The sequence below is a fragment of the Bubalus kerabau genome, chromosome 1 (genome assembly GCF_029407905.1).
Source record: "Bubalus kerabau isolate K-KA32 ecotype Philippines breed swamp buffalo chromosome 1, PCC_UOA_SB_1v2, whole genome shotgun sequence".
Classification (NCBI taxonomy): domain Eukaryota; kingdom Metazoa; phylum Chordata; class Mammalia; order Artiodactyla; family Bovidae; genus Bubalus; species Bubalus kerabau.
Genome location: NC_073624.1, coordinates 51,855,961 through 51,875,622, shown reverse-complemented (window position 1 = coordinate 51,875,622; position 19,662 = coordinate 51,855,961). Strand labels below are relative to the sequence as shown.

General features: G+C 35.3%; 1 protein-coding gene across 4 annotated transcripts in view; it reads right to left on the bottom strand.

Annotated features, from left to right (window-relative positions):
* Positions 1-19,662, bottom strand: part of CRY1 (cryptochrome circadian regulator 1) — a 95,690-nt gene that overhangs the window by 8,613 nt on the left and 67,415 nt on the right. For all 4 annotated transcript variants that reach the window (XM_055574829.1, XM_055574823.1, XM_055574817.1 and 1 more), the window contains exons 3-11: positions 10,418-10,560; positions 7,927-8,111; positions 7,539-7,627; positions 6,866-7,006; positions 6,463-6,774; positions 5,154-5,305; positions 4,716-4,918; positions 4,517-4,612; positions 42-113 (exon numbers count right to left, since the gene is read on the bottom strand). In XM_055574829.1, coding sequence (XP_055430804.1) covers positions 42-113; positions 4,517-4,612; positions 4,716-4,918; positions 5,154-5,305; positions 6,463-6,774; positions 6,866-7,006; positions 7,539-7,627; positions 7,927-8,111; positions 10,418-10,560 — 1,393 coding nt within the window. The remainder of the gene's footprint in view (positions 1-41; positions 114-4,516; positions 4,613-4,715; positions 4,919-5,153; positions 5,306-6,462; positions 6,775-6,865; positions 7,007-7,538; positions 7,628-7,926; positions 8,112-10,417; positions 10,561-19,662) is intronic.

The window sequence follows — 19,662 nt, the reverse complement described above, 5'->3', positions numbered from 1 at the left end:
AAAGGTGAAAAGAACAATATGATTGAATGCTTCATTCTTACCTTGCTTTAATAGATGAGTTTGCTGAATGTCTCCATGAGCATAATGTAAAATACCACTCCCTTGAGTACAACCTGTTAGTATTTAAAAGACAGTTTTAAAAGACAGTAAAATCACTTAAGTAAATTCCAAGTTGTATGTATTAAGATTACAAATCTAATTTTTAGTATTTATATTATGTTTTTTTAGAATTAATCCACAATGCTTCATAAGAACCAAAAATCATATGCCCAAATCAGGAAAACTTAACTTGTCCTTAAATTTAGGGACACAGAAATGTTAACTATTCAAAGGAAAAATCACTGATAGTCATTTTGTAAAAAACATTTCTTTACTGGATGACAATGATTAGACACTTGATCATGAAAGCAAAACATAGGGCATCAGTAAGATATACATGCTTTCTTCATCTCCTCCTTTCTCAGCACCAATCTAAAACATACCTCCTTGGAGATAAGAGAATAAACATCTGTCAGATGACAGCTAAACAGCTCACACAAGGAGGAGACAAGACGAAGGTGCTACCCACCCCACCATCTTCCAAGCGAAATGTCCTAGTTCCTTTAGCTCTTGATGTTCTTCTCCCTTTTTCCTATTGCATGGGGAGGCAGGATCTTAACAATTTATCACTTACTTCATTTACTTTTTTCTCTTTCCACACCCCCATTTAGACTCCAAGCTCAATGTGGATTTTATGTCTTCTGTTTTTTGAAAGCCTCACAGTACCTAGCTACAAAGTGTGTTATAGGCAAATATTTACATAATTAGACTACTTTCAAATTTATTAATCCTACCATAAAACATCATGTGTATAAATTTGTGAAGCTAAATCATTCCAATTTAACTTGCTAACATGATTAGTTTTGCAGATAACTTCAAATAATGAATACATATTTGAACTAAGAAAGAGTATGTGCCATCATCCCCCATTAGCTAGGTAACTGCAGTGTGTTGCTTTCTACCCCTCTGCTGCCTGCCTGTTATCTCAGTGTTTCACAGAACTTCTGTCCCTAAAACTCAAGTGTGGAGAAAAAAGGCAGGCTGTGAACTGCGTAAGAAATGTGACAGAACTGTTGAAATGATTCCTTGTTAAAGTTTATTTTAAATCATAGGAGACTTTGAGAAAGAACATTTCTGAAGTACACTACCATCAACAGCAATAATTTGAATGTAGGCCAAACACATAATAAAATCTTTTGTTTTATAAACACTACACATGGCATTACATTTACAGGGGAGGCCCAGTGATACAGGGAAGACTATGAACTTTAGGACAAGTTAGACTTGGATCTGAGTCTTAGCTCAGCTACTTACTAACTGTGGGATCTCGGTTAAGTTACTTAACTCTTCTAGGCTTATTTCTCCAATCATAGAATGAGAATCACACCACCACTTCTCCAGGATATTGTGAGCATGTGGCAAAAATCTCATACACAAAAGTAGGCAGTAAGAGATGAGTGCTTTCATTCCTGTTACCCTAAGCTAACTGTTGATGCTCTCAAAAGTATGCAAAATATTTCTGAACTCAGAAGAGTTCAATTTGTTAAAAGATTTTATTCTTAATATCAAATTTTGAGTATCTGACATTAAAAAAAAAAAAAAAGACCGGGAGCTGACTGTGACTCAGATCATGAACTCCTATTGCCAAATTCAGATTGAAATTGAAGAAATTTCTAATTTCTAGGGGAAACCACTAGACCATTCTGGTATGACCTAAATCAAATCCCTTATGATTAAACAGTGGAAGTGACAAATAGATTCAAGGGATTAGATCTGATAGACAGAGTGCCTGAAGAACTATGGACGGAGGTTCGTGACATTGTACGGGAGGCAGGGATCAAGACCATCCCCAAGAAAAAGATGCAAAAAGGCAAAATGGTTGTCTGAGGAGGCCTTACAAATAGCTGAGAAAAGAAGAGAAGAAAAAGGCAAAGGAGAAAAGGAAAAATATACTCATCTGATTGCAGAGTTCCAAAGAATAGCAAGAAGAGATAAGAAAGGCTTCCTCAGTGATCAATGCAAAGAAATAGAGGGAAACAACAGAATGGTAAAGACTAGAGATCTCTTCAAGAAAATTAGAGATACCAAGGGAACATTTCATGCAAAGATGGGCACAATAAAGGACAGAAATGGTATGGACCTAACAGAAGCAGAAGATAATAGGAAGAGGTGGCAGGAATACACAGAACTCTACAAAAAAGATCTTCATGACCCAGATAACCACCATGATGTGCTCACTTACCTAGAGTCAGACATCCTGCAATGTGAAGTCAAGTGGGCCTTAGGAAGCAACACTATGAACAAAGCTAGTGGAGGTGATGGAATTCCAGTTAAGCTATTTCAAATCCTAAAAGATGTTGCTGTTATAACGTGGTGCATTCAATAGGCCAGCAAATCTGGAAAACTCAGCAGTGGCTACAGGACTGGAAAAGGTCTGTTTTAATTCCAATCCCAAAGAAAGGCAATGCCAAAGAATGCTCAAACTACTGCACAATTGAACTCATCTCACACACTAGCAAAGTAATGCTCAAAATTCTCCAAGCCAGGCTTCAACACTATGTGAACTGTGAACTTCCAGATGTTCAAGCTGGTTTTATAAAAGGCAGAGGAACCAGAGATCAAATTGCCAACATCCATTGAATCACAGAAAAAGCAAGAGAATTCCAGACAAACATCTTACTTCTGCTTTACTGACTACGCCAAAGCCTTTGACTGTGTGGATCACAACAAACTGTGGAAAACTCTGAAAGAGATGGGAATACCAGACCACCTGACCTGCCTCCTGAGAAATCTGTATGCAGGTTAAAACTGGACATGGAACAACAGACTGGTTCCAAATCAGGAAAGGAGTACATCAAGGCTGTATATTGTCACCTGCTTATTTAACTTATGTACTCTGCATATCATGAGAAATGCTAGACTGAATGAAGCCCAAGCTAGAATCAAGTTGCTGGGAGAAATATCAATAACCTCAGATATGCAATGATACCACCCTTTATGGCAAAAAGAGAAGAAGAAATAAAGAGCCTCTTGATGAAAGTGAAAGAGGAGAGTGAAAAAGTTGGCTTAAAACTCAACATTCAGAAAACTAAGATCATGGCATCTGGTCCCATCACTTCATGGCAAATAGATGGGGAAACAATGGAAAGTGAGAGACTTTATTTTTGGGGGGCTCCAAAATCACTGCAGATGGTGACTGCAGCCATGAAATTAAAAGATACTTGCTCTTTGGAAGAAAAGCTATGATGAACCTAGACAGCATATTAAAAAGCAGAAACATTACTTTGCAACAACGATCCATCTAGTCAAAACTACTGTTTTTCCAGTAGTCATGGATGGATGTGCGAGTTGGACTAAAAAGAAAGCTGAACGCTGAAGAATTGATGCTTTTGAACTGTGATGTTGGGGAAGACTCTTGAGAGTCCCTTGGACTGCAAGGAGATCCAACCAGTCCATCCTGAAGGAAATCAGCCCTGAATATTCACTGGAAGGACTGATGCTGAAGCTGAAACTCCAATACTCTGGCCACTTGATATGAAGAATGGACTAATTTGAAGAGACCCTGATGCTGGGAATGATTGAAAGCAGGAGGAGAAGGGGACAACAAAGAATGAGATGGTTGGATGGCATCACCGACTCAATGGACATGAGTTTGAGTAAGCTCCGGGAGTTGGTGATAGACAGGGAAGCCTGCCATGCTGCAGTCCATGGGGTTGCAAAGAGTTGGACACGACTGAGTGACTGAACTGATTTTTGGTTAGAACATTTGAAAATTGAGATGATTCAAATGTCCAATACATTCTGACTTCTTCACATGTATTAAGAATATATGTGTGGCAAATAACTATACATATATATCACAAAGAATACCATTACAGACCAGGCTTTGTGAGGAAAAACTCATGTGCAAAAAGACTAGTGTCGCTATGCATGTATATGATAAATCTTTGGCCACATTCACAGGGCCTCTGATCTTCTTAATTAATTATCTTATAGTTAATATATACTTAAAGAGAATAAAAAATGGGCATTCTGAAAATATAACATCTGAGTTTCATTTTCCTTAATATTGCTATCCTCATTCAGTTTGCAAGATCTTTGACCCAAATTCCACTATATGTAAAAATATTTTCCCAAATTCCACTATATGTAACAATATTTTCCATCTCCATTGTTTTTCAGTCGCTAAGTCATGTCTGACCCTTTTGCAACCCCATGGACTGTAGCCCCCTAGGCTCCTCTGTCCATGTGATTTCAAGGCAAGAACACTGGAGTGAGTTGCCATTTCCAGCTCTAAAATGTCACTAATGGAGTAAGGGGGTGTGTATGTGTGTACATGTATGCATATATACAAGGAACCTATTACACAAATTTTAGATAGAATTTTAAAAGCATATTATAGTGAGGTACAATAAACAATATATTTTATTATTCATCTCTTCATGTTACTAAGTACAGAAATTTCCTTTTTACTTACTTGCATTGCTGCTACAACCTGGGATATTTTCTCCCGGAGAATATCCCATGAGGCCTCCATTCCCATTAGGATTAGATGGCACTGAAGCAAGAAGACCTAAAGGGAAAAAACTTCCTATTAAGTTATGATCAAGATGAAATTCAAGGACGGGGACATAAACAGCTGCCAAAGAAACAAATCAAAGGCATTTAAGACATACCGAGTCCTCTGTATCGTGAAAGCTGCTGATAGATCTGTTTCATCCTCTCAATATTCAAACGGCTTGCCTCAGCATGGTTCACCATTGGTTTAGGATAATTAACTCCTATCAAACATTTGGCTACCTTTTGAATACCTTCTGGTGCATTCCAGGGATCATAGATATATTTTGCAGGGAAGCCTCTTAGGACAGGCAAATAACGCCTTTTAGGAAAAGGAAGAAAAATTATTAATAAAATGAACTGTAAGCAAATTATAACACACTATTTATTAGCTATGAATGACCCAAATCAAATCAATACCATTTAAATGATTTATTACCCTTTTTCTTATCTCTGCTGCCCATCAGGAGTGGGGAATACCTTAAGCGTTGTTTAAGCATGACAAGCTCTTCCTGGATTAGCTATTCCAAACTGAATAATAATCATCCTTGATTTACCTGATATAGTCTCCATTGGGATCTGTTCTCCTACCAAATCCAACAGGGCAATAGCAGTGAAAAAACTGCTGGAAAAAGGAACTACAAGACAGCCACATCCAACTTCCAGCATTTATGCTCCAATCTGCATCAAGCAGTAATTCTTCAAATACCTTCAGAAGTAACGGTAATCAATTAGTTTGCACACAGATATTTCTCAAAGCAAGCATTTTCCAGGTCTCTGTAGATCAAAAGTCAAGGTAAAGAAAACCTAGCACTGAACTATAAAACTAAACATTCCAAAGTTAGTTTCCTTATCTATGTTCTATCCTATAATGAGTAATTTCAGGGAAAGAAACATATTAGTACTATACAAATTTCTGAATAGAATTTACCATTGTAAGCTTGGCAGTGTTACTGGAAAGGGGAGGGTAAAAGTTATTCAAGTCATTGATTTAAAAGGGTAAGTTAGGATATTGGAAGATTTTTTTTTAAAAAAGAAAAAAAAAGTAGTAAACACTTTCAAGAAAGCAAAATACTGCCAAATAAACCACCAAAAAAAAACTTGGAAGCTTGGTACATTGGTCTACATAATGGGAACAATCAAATACAAATGACCTTTAAAATTTAATTAGAATTATGGAATTTAAATTTGGGATTCCTTGATCCAAAAGGGAAACAGAATTAAATTATTTTTAAAAATTCATTAAGTGTGTGCTATGCATCTACCTCATGTATGACTTGGTGCTAGGAAATAAGAGATGTAAAAAAACATGGGATCAGAAATGGTCTTTGGAAAGGGGAAATTTATGATATAGATAGGAAGGTAAAACATATTTAAGTCCTCTTATATATACCCATAAGATGATGTCACAAAATGTAGTATGCATCACATTACATAATAAGACTAAAAAGCTATGGTGTTGAAGTGAGGCAAAATGATTTATATTTTTAAATTTATAAAATAAAGACTGCTATTTCTAAGACTCTTTGGTGAATCTTTTATGTGACAGAAATGATCACCTATAAATATACATCAATCTGCTAAGTCCAGAGTATTAAATTTTAGAGTTCCCTTGATGGGTAGGCTGATTTAGCCACTGAAATGACTTCAGGTTAACTGACTTCAGGTTAATCCAATCTGATTATGCCCAAAAGTTGCCTCTATAGTTAAGAAATAAATGCTTTTCTATTGAAAAACAGAAATAAGACTATAAACGAATCTATATAATAGACAACTTTTAGGATATATATATATATATATATATATATAAAAGGTATAGAGTTCTTCAAAATAAAGCCATGCTACATTAGTTGGAAGAACACTTACTTTCATTCCTTCTTCCCAACTAATCCACAGGTCACCTCGTGTCAGGAAACAAGCAACTGCATGTCTGGCTAAATGATGAATCCAGCCCTCCTGACGAAGCTGTGTCATGATGGCATCAATCCATGGAAAGCCCGTCCGTCCTTCTGCCCATTTTGCTAAAGCCTCAGGATTCTTATCCCATGGAATCTGAACACAAATGGGATTTCCTTCCATTTTGTCAAAGCGTGGATTATTTGTTGCTGCTGTATAGAAAAATTCACGCCATAATAGTTGCCCATAAAGGGAAAGGGGAGGGGAACTGTTCTTCTTCACCTAAGATTAAAAAAGCAAAGAAGTATTATCAGAGATTTTTTTTTTTTGTAAAAAGTATTTTTTAAAAATAAGCTCCAGTTCTAGATAATACCTTTTTGTAGAGATCTGTCAGTTTGAAATAAAAGAGTCGACATGACAAACAACCAAATCGGAGATAAGGACTGAGTCCAGTAGGGCTAGCGAGCAGGGAATTTGCATTCATTCGAGGTCTTTCAAAGTTTGCCACCCAAGCCTGAAAAAAACACAGAGAAAATTATGCTAACTGCCTTTCCAATTTTAAAAGACTGTTTGAAATTGAGCTTTTCAAGAACGTTACATAGTCCTTGGGGAATAAAATCTCATTTTTTCAGCCACAAATGGCAGATTTTAATAAAAAACAAGATAAAAGTGAGCATTCTTTTGTTTTAGTCATCCTCATGTGGCAAATTCCTAACACAAGGTTGAAAGCACCTTCAACCTGTCTTTCTGACACTGAGATAATGTGAAACAGAAGAACTCTATCCTAGCTTTAAAGTCATCAGATACCAGCTTACACAGAAAGCACAGAGGGGTAGTACTGATAGTAGCTAAAGAGTAAATAATTGGAAGAGGAGGAAGAAGGGTATTTAAATGAAGACAGTTACTAATCTTTAATTACATTTGTGCTATTTTAATTATTTCTCTTAATTCTCCTTTTTCAACAGCCTATTTTATTGTTTTTAAAAAAGTGAAATTATTTTTAAAATGACAGTTTGACAATATAAACATCATCTGTATTATCATACTTTTCTTTCCAAATGCCTTTCCAAACGTGTAAGTGCTTCAGTTTCTCCACCTGGCCACACTGCAGAGGGTAAGCCATCTGTATCAAAACCTAAAAAAAAAAAGGAAATGGAAAAAAATCTGACAGCATAAAAATGAAATGACGCCCTGGATAGGTCCTCACAGATAGATGATATATAACATGGTCACTGTCCTTTGAGACATTTATCTTAAGGTGATAACAGATAGACCATTAATTAATAGCATACATAAATAATACACAGATTAATCACTTTTTTGTTTAAGACTTTCTTTTTCTTTTAGTGCAAAATACATGTCAAATTAGAAGTGGGATTTTTCTGAATGGTTTATTAACTCTTAAGCTCCACATGTATTATTGCTTACACCTACCTAGTTCTTCCAGGGACGGGACTCCGTATTTCTCATCATGGTCATCAGACAGAGGAGTTGTGCACTTTTCTATCACTTCTGAAGTAATTGTCTCTACTGGTATTTCTAGTGGTTCCATTTTGCTGATGAGAGTTTGGAATCTTTTATAGGTAAGAGGTGGCTGACCACCATTTAGTTCTATGATCCTATTACAAAAGTTAGTAAAATGCTATTAGTATTTTTAAAAGGACAATATAACTTGATAAACTTTTAAAAGTCTTAAAATAAGAAAATTAAATGAAGATAGTAAAAATGAAAAATCACTTCTATTTTCTATTGTACATGTTTTTATTAAATGTCAATATATGTATCTTACGTATATCTTTTATATTTAATTCTGATCACTAATTTCTCAATTAAGTAATACTATAAGGAAAGAACCTTGCCAATGGTAATCTGAATTAGATACAATTTGGGAATAACCCATTATTCTTTCTCACCATAGCCATTTGCACGTAAGACTTCAAGGAGAATCAGCTTCTTATAGGACCAAGAAACTTGTTAAAACAATTAACAAATCTAAAAATCATTCTCTTCATTTTATAAACATCTGCTAGATGTCAAAATATACAGCATGCAAATATCAAAACTTTTATGACAAAGAAAATTAAGCATCTATAAGTGGAAAAAACAAGTGGCTAATAAGCCTAAAGGCAAAAACAAAAAAATAATATATATGGAAATGTAAAAATATTTTGCAACACAGCTCAGAGAACTTTGTAATCATCAATAAAAACTAAATAAGGCCAATAATATCAAGGAGTAATCAGCAAGTTTTATTAATTAGGATTCTATATTACTATAGTGATAATTACTTGGTATTTTCTATTGTGCATGTTTTTGTTAAATGTTAACATATGTATCTTATGTATATATTTTATATTTAATTCTGATCACTAATTCCTCAGTTAAGTAATACCAAAAACAAAGAGCCTTGCCAATGGTATTTATTGCCAAATTAGATACAATTTGGGAATAAACAATTATTCTTTTTCATTATAGCCATTTGCATTCTAGCATTTAGGCTTCATAAAAAATTATTGGTAAAATTATACTCTATCATTTTATGGATCAGAAACTGAAGCCTCAAGAGAATTTAATAAACTAGTCAAGGTCACATAACTAATAAGTAGCAAATCGAGATTTTCTTAATCCAAATAGAATAAAGTTTTCTCTATACCACATATAATGGTGAATCAATTATATGTATGGAAAGTAACCACCAATAAAAACTATGCTCTGCTTTTAGAAATTTTGCTTTGAGGTAATTCTTTGAGTTTATACCTAGGATCATAATGAAATCTGTCCGCTATAATGATCTACAATGATACTACTGAGGACACTGCTAATTATATAACAGAAGCAAAATAAAAATCTTAGAAAAGATATGCTACATTTTTATATGATGGATTTATATAGTAAATATTCACATTCAGTCTAACAAACAATCCAATTTTATACATAATTGTATACTGAGCTTCTCACTTTAAGCAACTGCCCTTATCTTGTTTTGCCTCCTTGCTATCAGCTCTCTAAGGTTAAGAAATATGGTAAACGAGCAGGCAAGTTTATTATCAAAGGATATATGACTTCTGGCTTAATAGGAAGTTAAGACTCTTGCCTGAATCAAACCACAATTTTTTGTACAACTGGAAAAGTGGAATAAAATAGTCTGTCATATTACAGAATCAGCTTTATTATTTTGATAAAATGTGAAAACAACTTAAAAAAGTAAAATAAAAGGTACATAAATTATGAGATTTCAGCACTTGTAAGGGTGACAGTATGCCAAAGGTTAATGTTAAAAAATCTTATGAATCCTCAAATCTTACAGCACGTATTAATAAAACTTCCTAAATTTAACCTTGACCACAGAATCTCTGTTGGACAAAGCATCACAAAAGACTGATATTTCATGAAATATACTTTGAGAAATAAGATATCATACCATTGTTCAGAGGACTACATAATATTAATACAATTTTCATATGAACTCAAAATTCAGACAGACTAGATATACACACATAAAATAATTTATGACAAGCATGTAAAATATACCAAGGCACTTGATGGCTATGTATCATATAAACTATAAAATTAATATTGCTGAGAGCCCAGAATGGCAAGTTAGTAGGCTGAGCTAGAATAGTCAAAGATAATTTTGTGATTCTTTTAATAGTTTTGGAACTGAAATTCTGAGTATTTTTATCTTATGCACTTAGGTCTGTAATTTTGGCGTCTGTCTTTGGGTAAACAAAAATTACAGAAGTTAAATAAAATGCTACAGGTTTGAGTTAATTTAATTCTCCACAATTCTATTATGCATGTTTTTATTTTCACTTTTAAACTTAAGTCCCATAATACATTGTCTTTGTACTCAATACCACTTAAATGTACACTTCAAAATGGTTAAAATGACAAATATTATGTTATGTGTATTAAAAAATCTTACTTGTCTAGATCATATAATGTGTGTGAAATTCGTACAATTACTTCTACTCCAGCTTCAGTAGCCAGTTTCTTAATAGCTGCATCTCGTTCCTTTCCAAAGGGCTCAGAATCATATTCAATTGAAAGTTTAGTAATGTTCCATTCCTAAAGTAAGAGAAAGGAGCAAAAACATACATAAATTTTAATGATTATTTTTTCTACTATAACAACACAGGCTGGAAAAAAGTGAAAAGCTCCAACTCTACATATCAAATGATTATACTACTTTGAATATACAGAAAGAAAATGCACAATTTATAAATTCAAAATTATGTAAATCAGAAATGCATACTCACTAGATTTCAGGCATTATGCTAAGGCATTATACAATCTAGCAATATGCTTAATCTAAGCTTCCTACATTAAATGTGTTTGTATAGCACTTCACGTGTTCAAATAATTTACACTTACATTATCTCATTTGTTACTCAAAATAGCCCTCAGAGTTTGGCATTTTGGTTGTTAACTCCATTTTGCAGATAAGATTATTTTGAAAATTCAAGAATTTGTCCAAGTTCAGAGAAGCCTTAATACCTGATTTTATGTCTATTGATTCTAAGACTTGGTTCTTTTTTTTTTAATTGGAGTATAATTGCTTTATAGTGTTGTGTTATTTTCTGCGGTACAACCACATGAATCAGCTATACCCTCTCCTTGTGTCTCCGTTCCACCCACTCCCTTATCCTACCAGTCTAGGTCATCACCGAGTACTGAGCTGAGCTCCCTGTATAAAGCAGCTTCCCATTAGCTACTGGTTTTACACATGGTGGTGTGTACATCTCAATGCTACTCTCTCAATTCATTCCACTCCCTCCTTCCCACCTTCTGTCCATAAGTCCATTCTCCATGTCTGTGTCTCTATTCCTGCCCCGCAAATAGGTTCCTCAGTAACATTTTTCCAGATTAATGCATATATGCATTAATATACGATATTTGGCTTACTCTTTCTGACTTCACTCCATGACATTCTAGGTTCATCCCCATCACCACATATGACCCAATTTTGTTCCTTTTTAAGGCTTAGCAATATTCCATTGTATATATGTAACACATTTTCTTTATCCATTTATCTGTTGATGGACATTTAGGTTACTTCCATGTCCTAACTACTATTAATATAAACCTTTGACAGTTAATGTGGTACAAGCTACTCTGCTGAGGTATTGTTTTACAGTGTTTTACTTCTGATTATCACAAAATGTTAAATGTTGAAAATATAACACACTTATAACAAGAGCAGATATTGAGTGCCAGGTGCTATATTAATAAGTCCTGTAAACCTTCTTATAATCACTTTCAGTGAAGAGACTGTGACTTAAGGGAATTAAGTGATTTCCCGGGGAGGGGGGTAGTAAAGTTTTACTGTTTTTTTAATTCTAAAATCTATTCCGATATACCTTACAAATAAAAAAACTTCACCTGTCATTCTACCATTATTTAACTGATTATATAGTTACAAGTTGTACTTCTCCAAACCTGTATAGATTCAGTTCAGTTCAGTCGCTCAGTCGTGTTCGACTCTTTGCGACCCCATGAATCGCAGCACACCAGGCCTCCCTGTCCATCACCAACTCCCAGAGTTTACCCCAACTCATGTCCATTGAGTCGGTGATGCCATCCAGCCATCTCATACTCTGTCGTCCCCTTCTCCTCCTGCCCCCAATCCCTCCCACCATCAGGGTCTTTTCCAATGAGTCAAGTCTTCACATGAGGTGGCCAAAGTACTGGAGTTTCAGCCTTAGCATCAGTCCTTCCAACGAACACCCAGGACTGATCTCCTTTAGGATGGACTTGCTGGATCTCCTTGCAGTCCAAGGCACTCTCAAGAGTCTTCTCCAATACCACAGCTCAAAAGCATCAATTCTTCGGTGCTCAGCTTTCTTCACAGTCCAACTCTCACATCCATACATGACCACAGGAAAAACCATAGCCTCAACTAGACGGACCTCTGTTGGCAAAGTAATGTCTCTGCTTTTGAATACGCTATCTAGGTTGGTCAAAACTTTCCTTCCAAGGAGTAAGCGTCTTTTAATTTCATGGCTGCAATCACCATCTGCAGTGATTTTGGAGCCCCAAAAAATAAAGTCTGACACTGTTTCCACTGTTTCCCCATCTATTTCCCATGAAGTGATGGGACCAGATGCCATGATCTTCATTTTCTGAATGTTGAGCTTTAAGCCAACTTTTTCACTCTCTTTCACTTTCATCAAGAGGCTTTTTAGTTCCTCTTCACTTTCTGCTATAAGGGTGGTGTCATCTGCATATCTGAGGTTATTGATATTTCTCCCGGCAATCTTGATTCCAGCTTGTGCTTCTTCCAGCCCAGTGTTTCTCATGATGTACTCTGCATATAAGTTAAATAAACAGGGTGACAATATACAGCCTTGACATACTCCTTTTCCTATTTGGAACCAGTCTGTTGTTCCATGTCCAGTTCTAACTGTTGCTTCCTGACTTGCATATAGGTTTCTCAACAAGGGCTATTTCCAATAGTGAGTTTTTAAAAAAATTGCTATTATAAACCTTTCAGTATACATCTTTATACATAAATCTTAAACATTTTGGGACGTTTGTCTCATTTTTCTAGAAGTAATGTTTTGAAACACAATTAATGGATACAATAAATTATATTTAAAATTTTGATAGATATTGCCAAATTTTCCACCAGATATCCTGCACCAATTTACACTCTCAATAGTAGTACACCAGTATTTTAAAAACCACTAATATAAACACAGCATACACAGGAAAATAGTATTTAAAATTTTTTCATTTCTTGCAAGTCTTGGAGAATGCATACAAAGTTGTCAATAGCTGTTATCTTTGCAGGGTAGAATTTAGGAATATAAATAATTATTTTTTATTTTATACAATGTTGTACTGTTCATATTTGTTAAGTAAAATCATGTACTGTTTTTGAAATTTAAAAATGAAATTAAAATGAGAATAGGAAAGAAAGCATTGTATTTCTTTGTTTTATAGCGAGAGGCGGTATAGAGTGGTAGTTAAAAAACAAAGGATCTAAAGTCAGACTTCTCAAGTTCGAAGACTGGTTCAACTATCTGTGCAAATTTCTAAACCTTCCATGCCTGTTGTTTCCTTATCTTAAAATGGGTAGCATGTAAGTAGAGTACTTAGAGAGTACCTAGTATATAACAAACACTATGTTTTTATTAGAGTAAAATGAAAAAAATAACATTTTGTTGTTGTTGTTGTTGTGAAAAGATTAAATAAGACAATGTATGTAAATTATTTGGAAGAGAAAAGATGGTGATGCTGGGAAAGATTGAGGGCAGAAGAGGGCGACAAAGGATGAGATGGTTGGATGGCACCACCAACTCAGTGGACATGAGTTTGAGCAAGCTCCAGGAGACAGTGAAAGACGGGGAAGCCTGGCATGCTGCAGTTCATTGGGTTATAGAGTTGGACACGACTTAGCAACTGAGCAAAAACAATGTAAATTGTTGAGTACATAGAACATAATTAAGTCCTCAATGAATGACAGCTGTTATTACTGTTGTTACTAGCTATTTGTATATTTTTTTCTTTATGAATTGCAGCTTATGTTTGCTTAGGTTTCTACTGCAATTAATTCTCTTATGGATTTGTACACTCCTTATTTTTAATGACAAACTTTGTCACATATGTCACTTCCTGAATAGTCTGTAATTTAATTCTATGATTTTTCTTGACAATTTTTTAGTTTTTGGTTAGTAAATGTTGGAGCTTAAAACAAGACAGTAACAGTCCCTCCCCTTTTCCCTTTTTGAAGAGGAAGGGAAATATAAGTCAGAAAACTAAACGTAAAAATATAACCCACACAGTCTTCCCAGGCAATTGAAATAAAAACAAAAGTAAACAAATGGGACCTAATCAAACTTACAACCTTTTGCACAGCAAAGGAAACCATAAACAAAATGAAAAAACAACCTACAGAGTGGGAGAAAATTTTGCAAATTATACATTCGACAAGGGCTTAATTTCCAAAATATACTAACAGCTCATATAACTCCATATAAGAAAAAAACAAACAACGCAATTAAAAAATTGGCAGAAGACTTACACAGACATTTCTCCAAAGAAGTAATATAAATGGCCAATAGGTACATGAAAAGATGCTCAACATTGTTACTAGAGAAATACGAATCTAAATCTAAACTACAATGAGGTACCACCTCACAGTGATTTTGCTGGTTAAAATGGCCATCATTAAATGTCTACAAATAAATACTGGAAAGGATATGGTTTTTCCAGTAGTCATGTATGGATGTGAGAGTTGGACTATAAAGACAGCAGAGTACCGAAGAATTGATGCTCTTGAACTATGGTGTTGGAGAAGACTCTTGAGAGTCCCTTGGACTGCAAGGAGATCCAGCCAGTCCATCCTGAAGGAAATCAGTCCTGAATGTTCATTGGAAGGACTGATGCTGAGGCTGAAACTCCAATACTTTGACCACCTGATGAGAAGAACTGTGGATAGCCTTTACCAAGTTGATAGTCAGCAATTTTCTATTGCTAGTTTGCATAAAGGTTTCTAAAACATTACAAATGGGTATTGACTACTGTCAAATGCTTTTCTTTATCACTGAAATAATAATACCTTTTCCTTTACTAATAGGATATATTAATTTATTATTTCATAATGTTGAACCAACTTTGTATTCCTGAAATAAACTCTATTGATCATGATGAAGTACTATTTTAAAATATTGTTAAATTCTCTTTGTTAATATATTAAGGATATCTCAGTTTGTGTTTATGCGGGACACTTGGCTATACTTTTTTTCTTTCTTGAAAGTTCTTCATCAGATTTTGGTATCAGAGTTATGCTGCCCTCATAAACAAGTTCAGAGTTCCCAATATTATCCTGTTTCCTGGAAGAGTATTATAAGACTGGCATTATTTCTTTCTTAAATAGGTGATGGAATAAGTAAAGCCATCTGGTGGGACCTGGAGTTTTATTTATTGGAAGGTTTTTGATTATAAATTCAGTTTTGTAAAGAGAGGGCTATTCAATTTTTCTTTTTTTTCTGCTGAAATTTTAAGAAGTTGCACTTGTCAAGAATATTTTTCATTTCATCTTAGTTGTATAATATATTGACATTCAGTTCACTTCAGTCGCTCAGTCATGTCTGACTCTTTGAGACCCCATGGACCACAGCACACCAGGCTTCCCTGTCCATCACCAACTCCCAGAGCTTACTCAGAGTCAGGTCCATAGCTTCAACTAGACAGACCTTTGTTGGCATAGTAATGTCTCTGCTTTTTAATATGCTGTCTAGGTTGGTCATAGCTTTTCTTTCAAGGAGCAAGCGTCTTTTAATTTCATGGCTGCAGTCACTATCTGCAGTAATTTTGGAGTCCAAAAAAACAAAGTCTGTCACTGTGTCCTTTGTTTCCCCATCTATTTGCCATGAAGTGATAGGACTGGATGTCATGATCTTAGTTTTCTAAATGTTTAGTTTTAAGCCAACTTTTTCACTCTCCTCTTTCACTTCCATCAAGAGGCTCTTTAGTTCTTTCGTTCATATTGACGTTATGTTCTCTAGTTTATATTGACATTATGACATTTATAATATCCTTTATGTTTTTAAAGTTTAGAGACAATTTAGTGATGTCCCCTTTTTTATTCTTGATAAAGGTAATTTGTGTTTTCTCCCTTTTGGGCCCTGATCAGTACTGATAAGAGTTTATCAATTTTATTAATCTTTTCAAAAGAAAACTGAACTCTGACTCAGAGTTTAATCAGGTGACAGAAACCACATTAGTAATTTGAACAGGGAAAATTTAATCTGAAGAACTGTCAGCAAGTAAAACGTGGTCAACAATGGTAAGGAGTAGAAGAAGAGTTAAGGCTATACTGTCCAATACAGTAGATAACCACTAGCCACAGCAGCAGCTTCTGAGCACTTGAAATGTGGCTAGTTGGAATAGAGACATCCTAGGTGGCCCTGTGCCCTCTGTCAGCCTGGCCTGCCTGTGGTTGCCATGGTTCAGGGCTTCAGCTGTGGTGGCTGTGCAGTTTCTTGAACTGACTTCACTGATGTGTGTAAGGACAACAGCTTGGAAGGCATGCACAGACTGGACAGTCTTTGTTCCAAGTTGGACATAAATCCATGCCCTTACAGAGCTTGGATCTGGCTACTTTTGGAACCCAGCCAATCCATGGCAACCCATTCCAGTACTCTTGCCTGGCAAATCCCATGGACAGAGGAGCCTGGTAGGCTGCAGTCCATGGGGTCGCTAGGAGTCAGACATGACTGAGCGACTTCACTTTCACTTTTCACTTTCATGCATTGGAGAAGGAAATGGCAACCCACTCCAGTATTCTTGCCTGGAGGATCCCAGGGATGGGGGAGCCTGGTGGGCTGCCGTCTATGGGGTCGCACAGAGTCGGACACGACTGAAGCGACTTAGCAAATAAGCATAAAATATACTCTGGATTTCAAAGACTTCATATTGATATAAAAAAGGTTAAAACAGTATAGTGGTTTTATAATGATTTTATATTGAAAATATAGTATTTTAGATATACTATGTTAAATAAAATATATCTTAAAAATTAACTTCACATTTTTCTTACTTTTTAAAATATACATGTTAGAAAATTTTAAATTACACATGTCTGTTGGATAGTACTGTTCTAAGCAGCTACCACCTCTAAATGAAGGGAAAATAATTAAGCAATGAATTAAGAAAGTTTTCTTTCTTCCCCTGCTGAGATTCACACCTCATTGTGAATGAGGTGTGCTGCCTCAGAAACAACCATCCCTATAGGGAAAAAGCCTGCCAAAGGGCTAAGACCACCAGGGAAGTCTCTGATAAACTGTCTTTACATGAAGAGTTTAATATAGACTATTTACATTTAATATAACTATTGATATAGCTGTGCTTAATTTTACCATGTTGGTAAGCTTTCCTTTTGTTCATCTTTTCATTTACTCCTCTGTGCTCCCTTGTGCTCAGTTGCCCAGTCATGTCAGATTCTGTAGCCCTGTGGATTGTAGTCCTCCAGGTTCCTCGGTCCATGGGGTTTTCCAGCAAGAATACTGGATTGGGGTATCATTTCCTACTCATGAGGATTTTCCAAACTCAGGGACTGAACCCATGTCTCCTGAGTCTCCTGCATTGGCAGGTGGATTCTTTACCACTAGCACTACCTGGAAAGCCCTCTGTGCCCCCTATCTGCCTTTATTTGAATGAGAGATACTTTTAGAATTCCATTTAAAATTCCTCTATTAACTTTTTAGAAATAGCTTTTTGTGCTACTTAGATCACAGTATACTGTTATTATAGTCTACCTTCAAATGATATATTACAATTGAATGCTCTTAAAAATTTACATGTACTTTCATTTACCTTTTTCCTACCTTATGTGATCCTGCAATAGATTTTATTTAACATGCGTGTCAAGTCCCAAGATACTGGTATTATTCCCTACAATTTATCAGTATTAGTTGGTTTAATCTATCAATGGTCTTCCAAAAATAGGACATATGAATGTACATAACTAAAAATAATGAAAAAAGAGGTCTTTTATATTTACCCATGTATTTAGTGCTTTTTTTTTCCTTTCCTGAAGATCCTGTCTTTAGCCTAGAATTATTTTCTTTCACCTAGCAGAATTTCCTTTAATATTAGTATTTTTTATAGTATAGATATGATGGAAAAAACTATTTCTGCTTTTTTGTGTCTAAAAATGCCTTCATTGTGCCTTCTCTTTTTAAAAAAAATGAATGTTTTTGCTAAGTAAACAGGGCTATTTCTAGTTTTTTAAAGCTGCCATTCCATTCTGTAAGAAAATATTGAACACTATTATCATGGTTCCCTGAACATATCTTTTATCCTCTGGCTGCTTATAAAATTTTCCATCTTTGGTTTTCAGTTAATCGAGTATATGACATGACAAGATGTGATTTCCTTTATATTTATGTTGTTTGGAGTCTGTTGAGCTTCTTGGCACTATAGGTTGATACCTTCCATCAATTTTGGAAACTCAATTATCTCTTCAAATTTTTTTTCTGTCCCAATATCTCTTTCCCTCTTTTCTCTAGGTCTGTAAGTACAGATCTGTTAGGCCATTTACTATTGTTCCAGAGACCTCAAACACCCTATTCCCCTTTTTAAAAAATCTTCCTTTTCTTTGTGCTTTAGCTGGGATACTGACTGTCTTCAAGTTTACTCATCTTTTTGTCTGCTCTGTTCAATCCAGATACCCAATTAATGAATCCAATTAATGAATTTTTCATTTTGATAGTATGTTTCAGTTCTAAGATTTTGTTTGGTACTTTTTAATATTTTCCATTTCTGTATTAAATTACCACCTCTTCACATCATTTTTCACCTCTTGACTAGATTCTCTACTACTATCCTTGTTGTTGTTTAGTAGCTCAGACATGTCTAATTCTTTGTGATCCGTGAACTGCAGCACACCATCTCCCTGTCCTTCACCATGTCCCGGAGTTTGCTCAAACTCATGTCCATTGAGTCAGTGATGCCATCCAAGCAGCTCATCTATCATCCCCTGCTCCTCCTGCCTTCAATCTTTCCTAGCACCAGAGTCTTTTCTAATGAGTCGGTTCTCCGTATCAGGTATTGGAACGTCAGCATCAGTCCTTCTAATGAATACTCAGAGTTGATTTCCTTTAGGATTGACTGGTTTGATCTCCTTGCAGTCCAAGGGACTCTCAAAAATCTTCTCCAACAACACAGTTCAAAAGCATCAATTCTTTGGCGCTCAGCCTTCTTTATGGTCCAACTTTCACACCTGTTCACAACTACTGGAAAAACCATAGCTTTGACTACATAGACCTTTGTCAGACCCCCACTATCTACAGAATAGCAATTGTAAAGTCCTTTTTAATCCTAATTCCAAGATCCACATCAACTGTGGGACTGTTTCTGTTTTTCTTTACTTGATTGCAAGTTAACATATACTTGCTTCTTCATGTGTCTCATAATTTGTGATCATATAACAGACAATGGTATAAAAGATTAGAGACAGAATAAACAATATTTATCTCTAGAAAAGTACATAGTCTTTGCTCTGACTGATAGAAGTCGAATTGATGGGAGTCTGTAATTGAGCTGGGTCTGGGCTTTGTTGCTGCTTTCCTTAAATTTCATTCACCACTGGCTTCAAATATTTTGAAGGCAGGATTCAGATTTTTCTTCAACAGGGCTTAAGATCTGAGTAGTAACAAGACT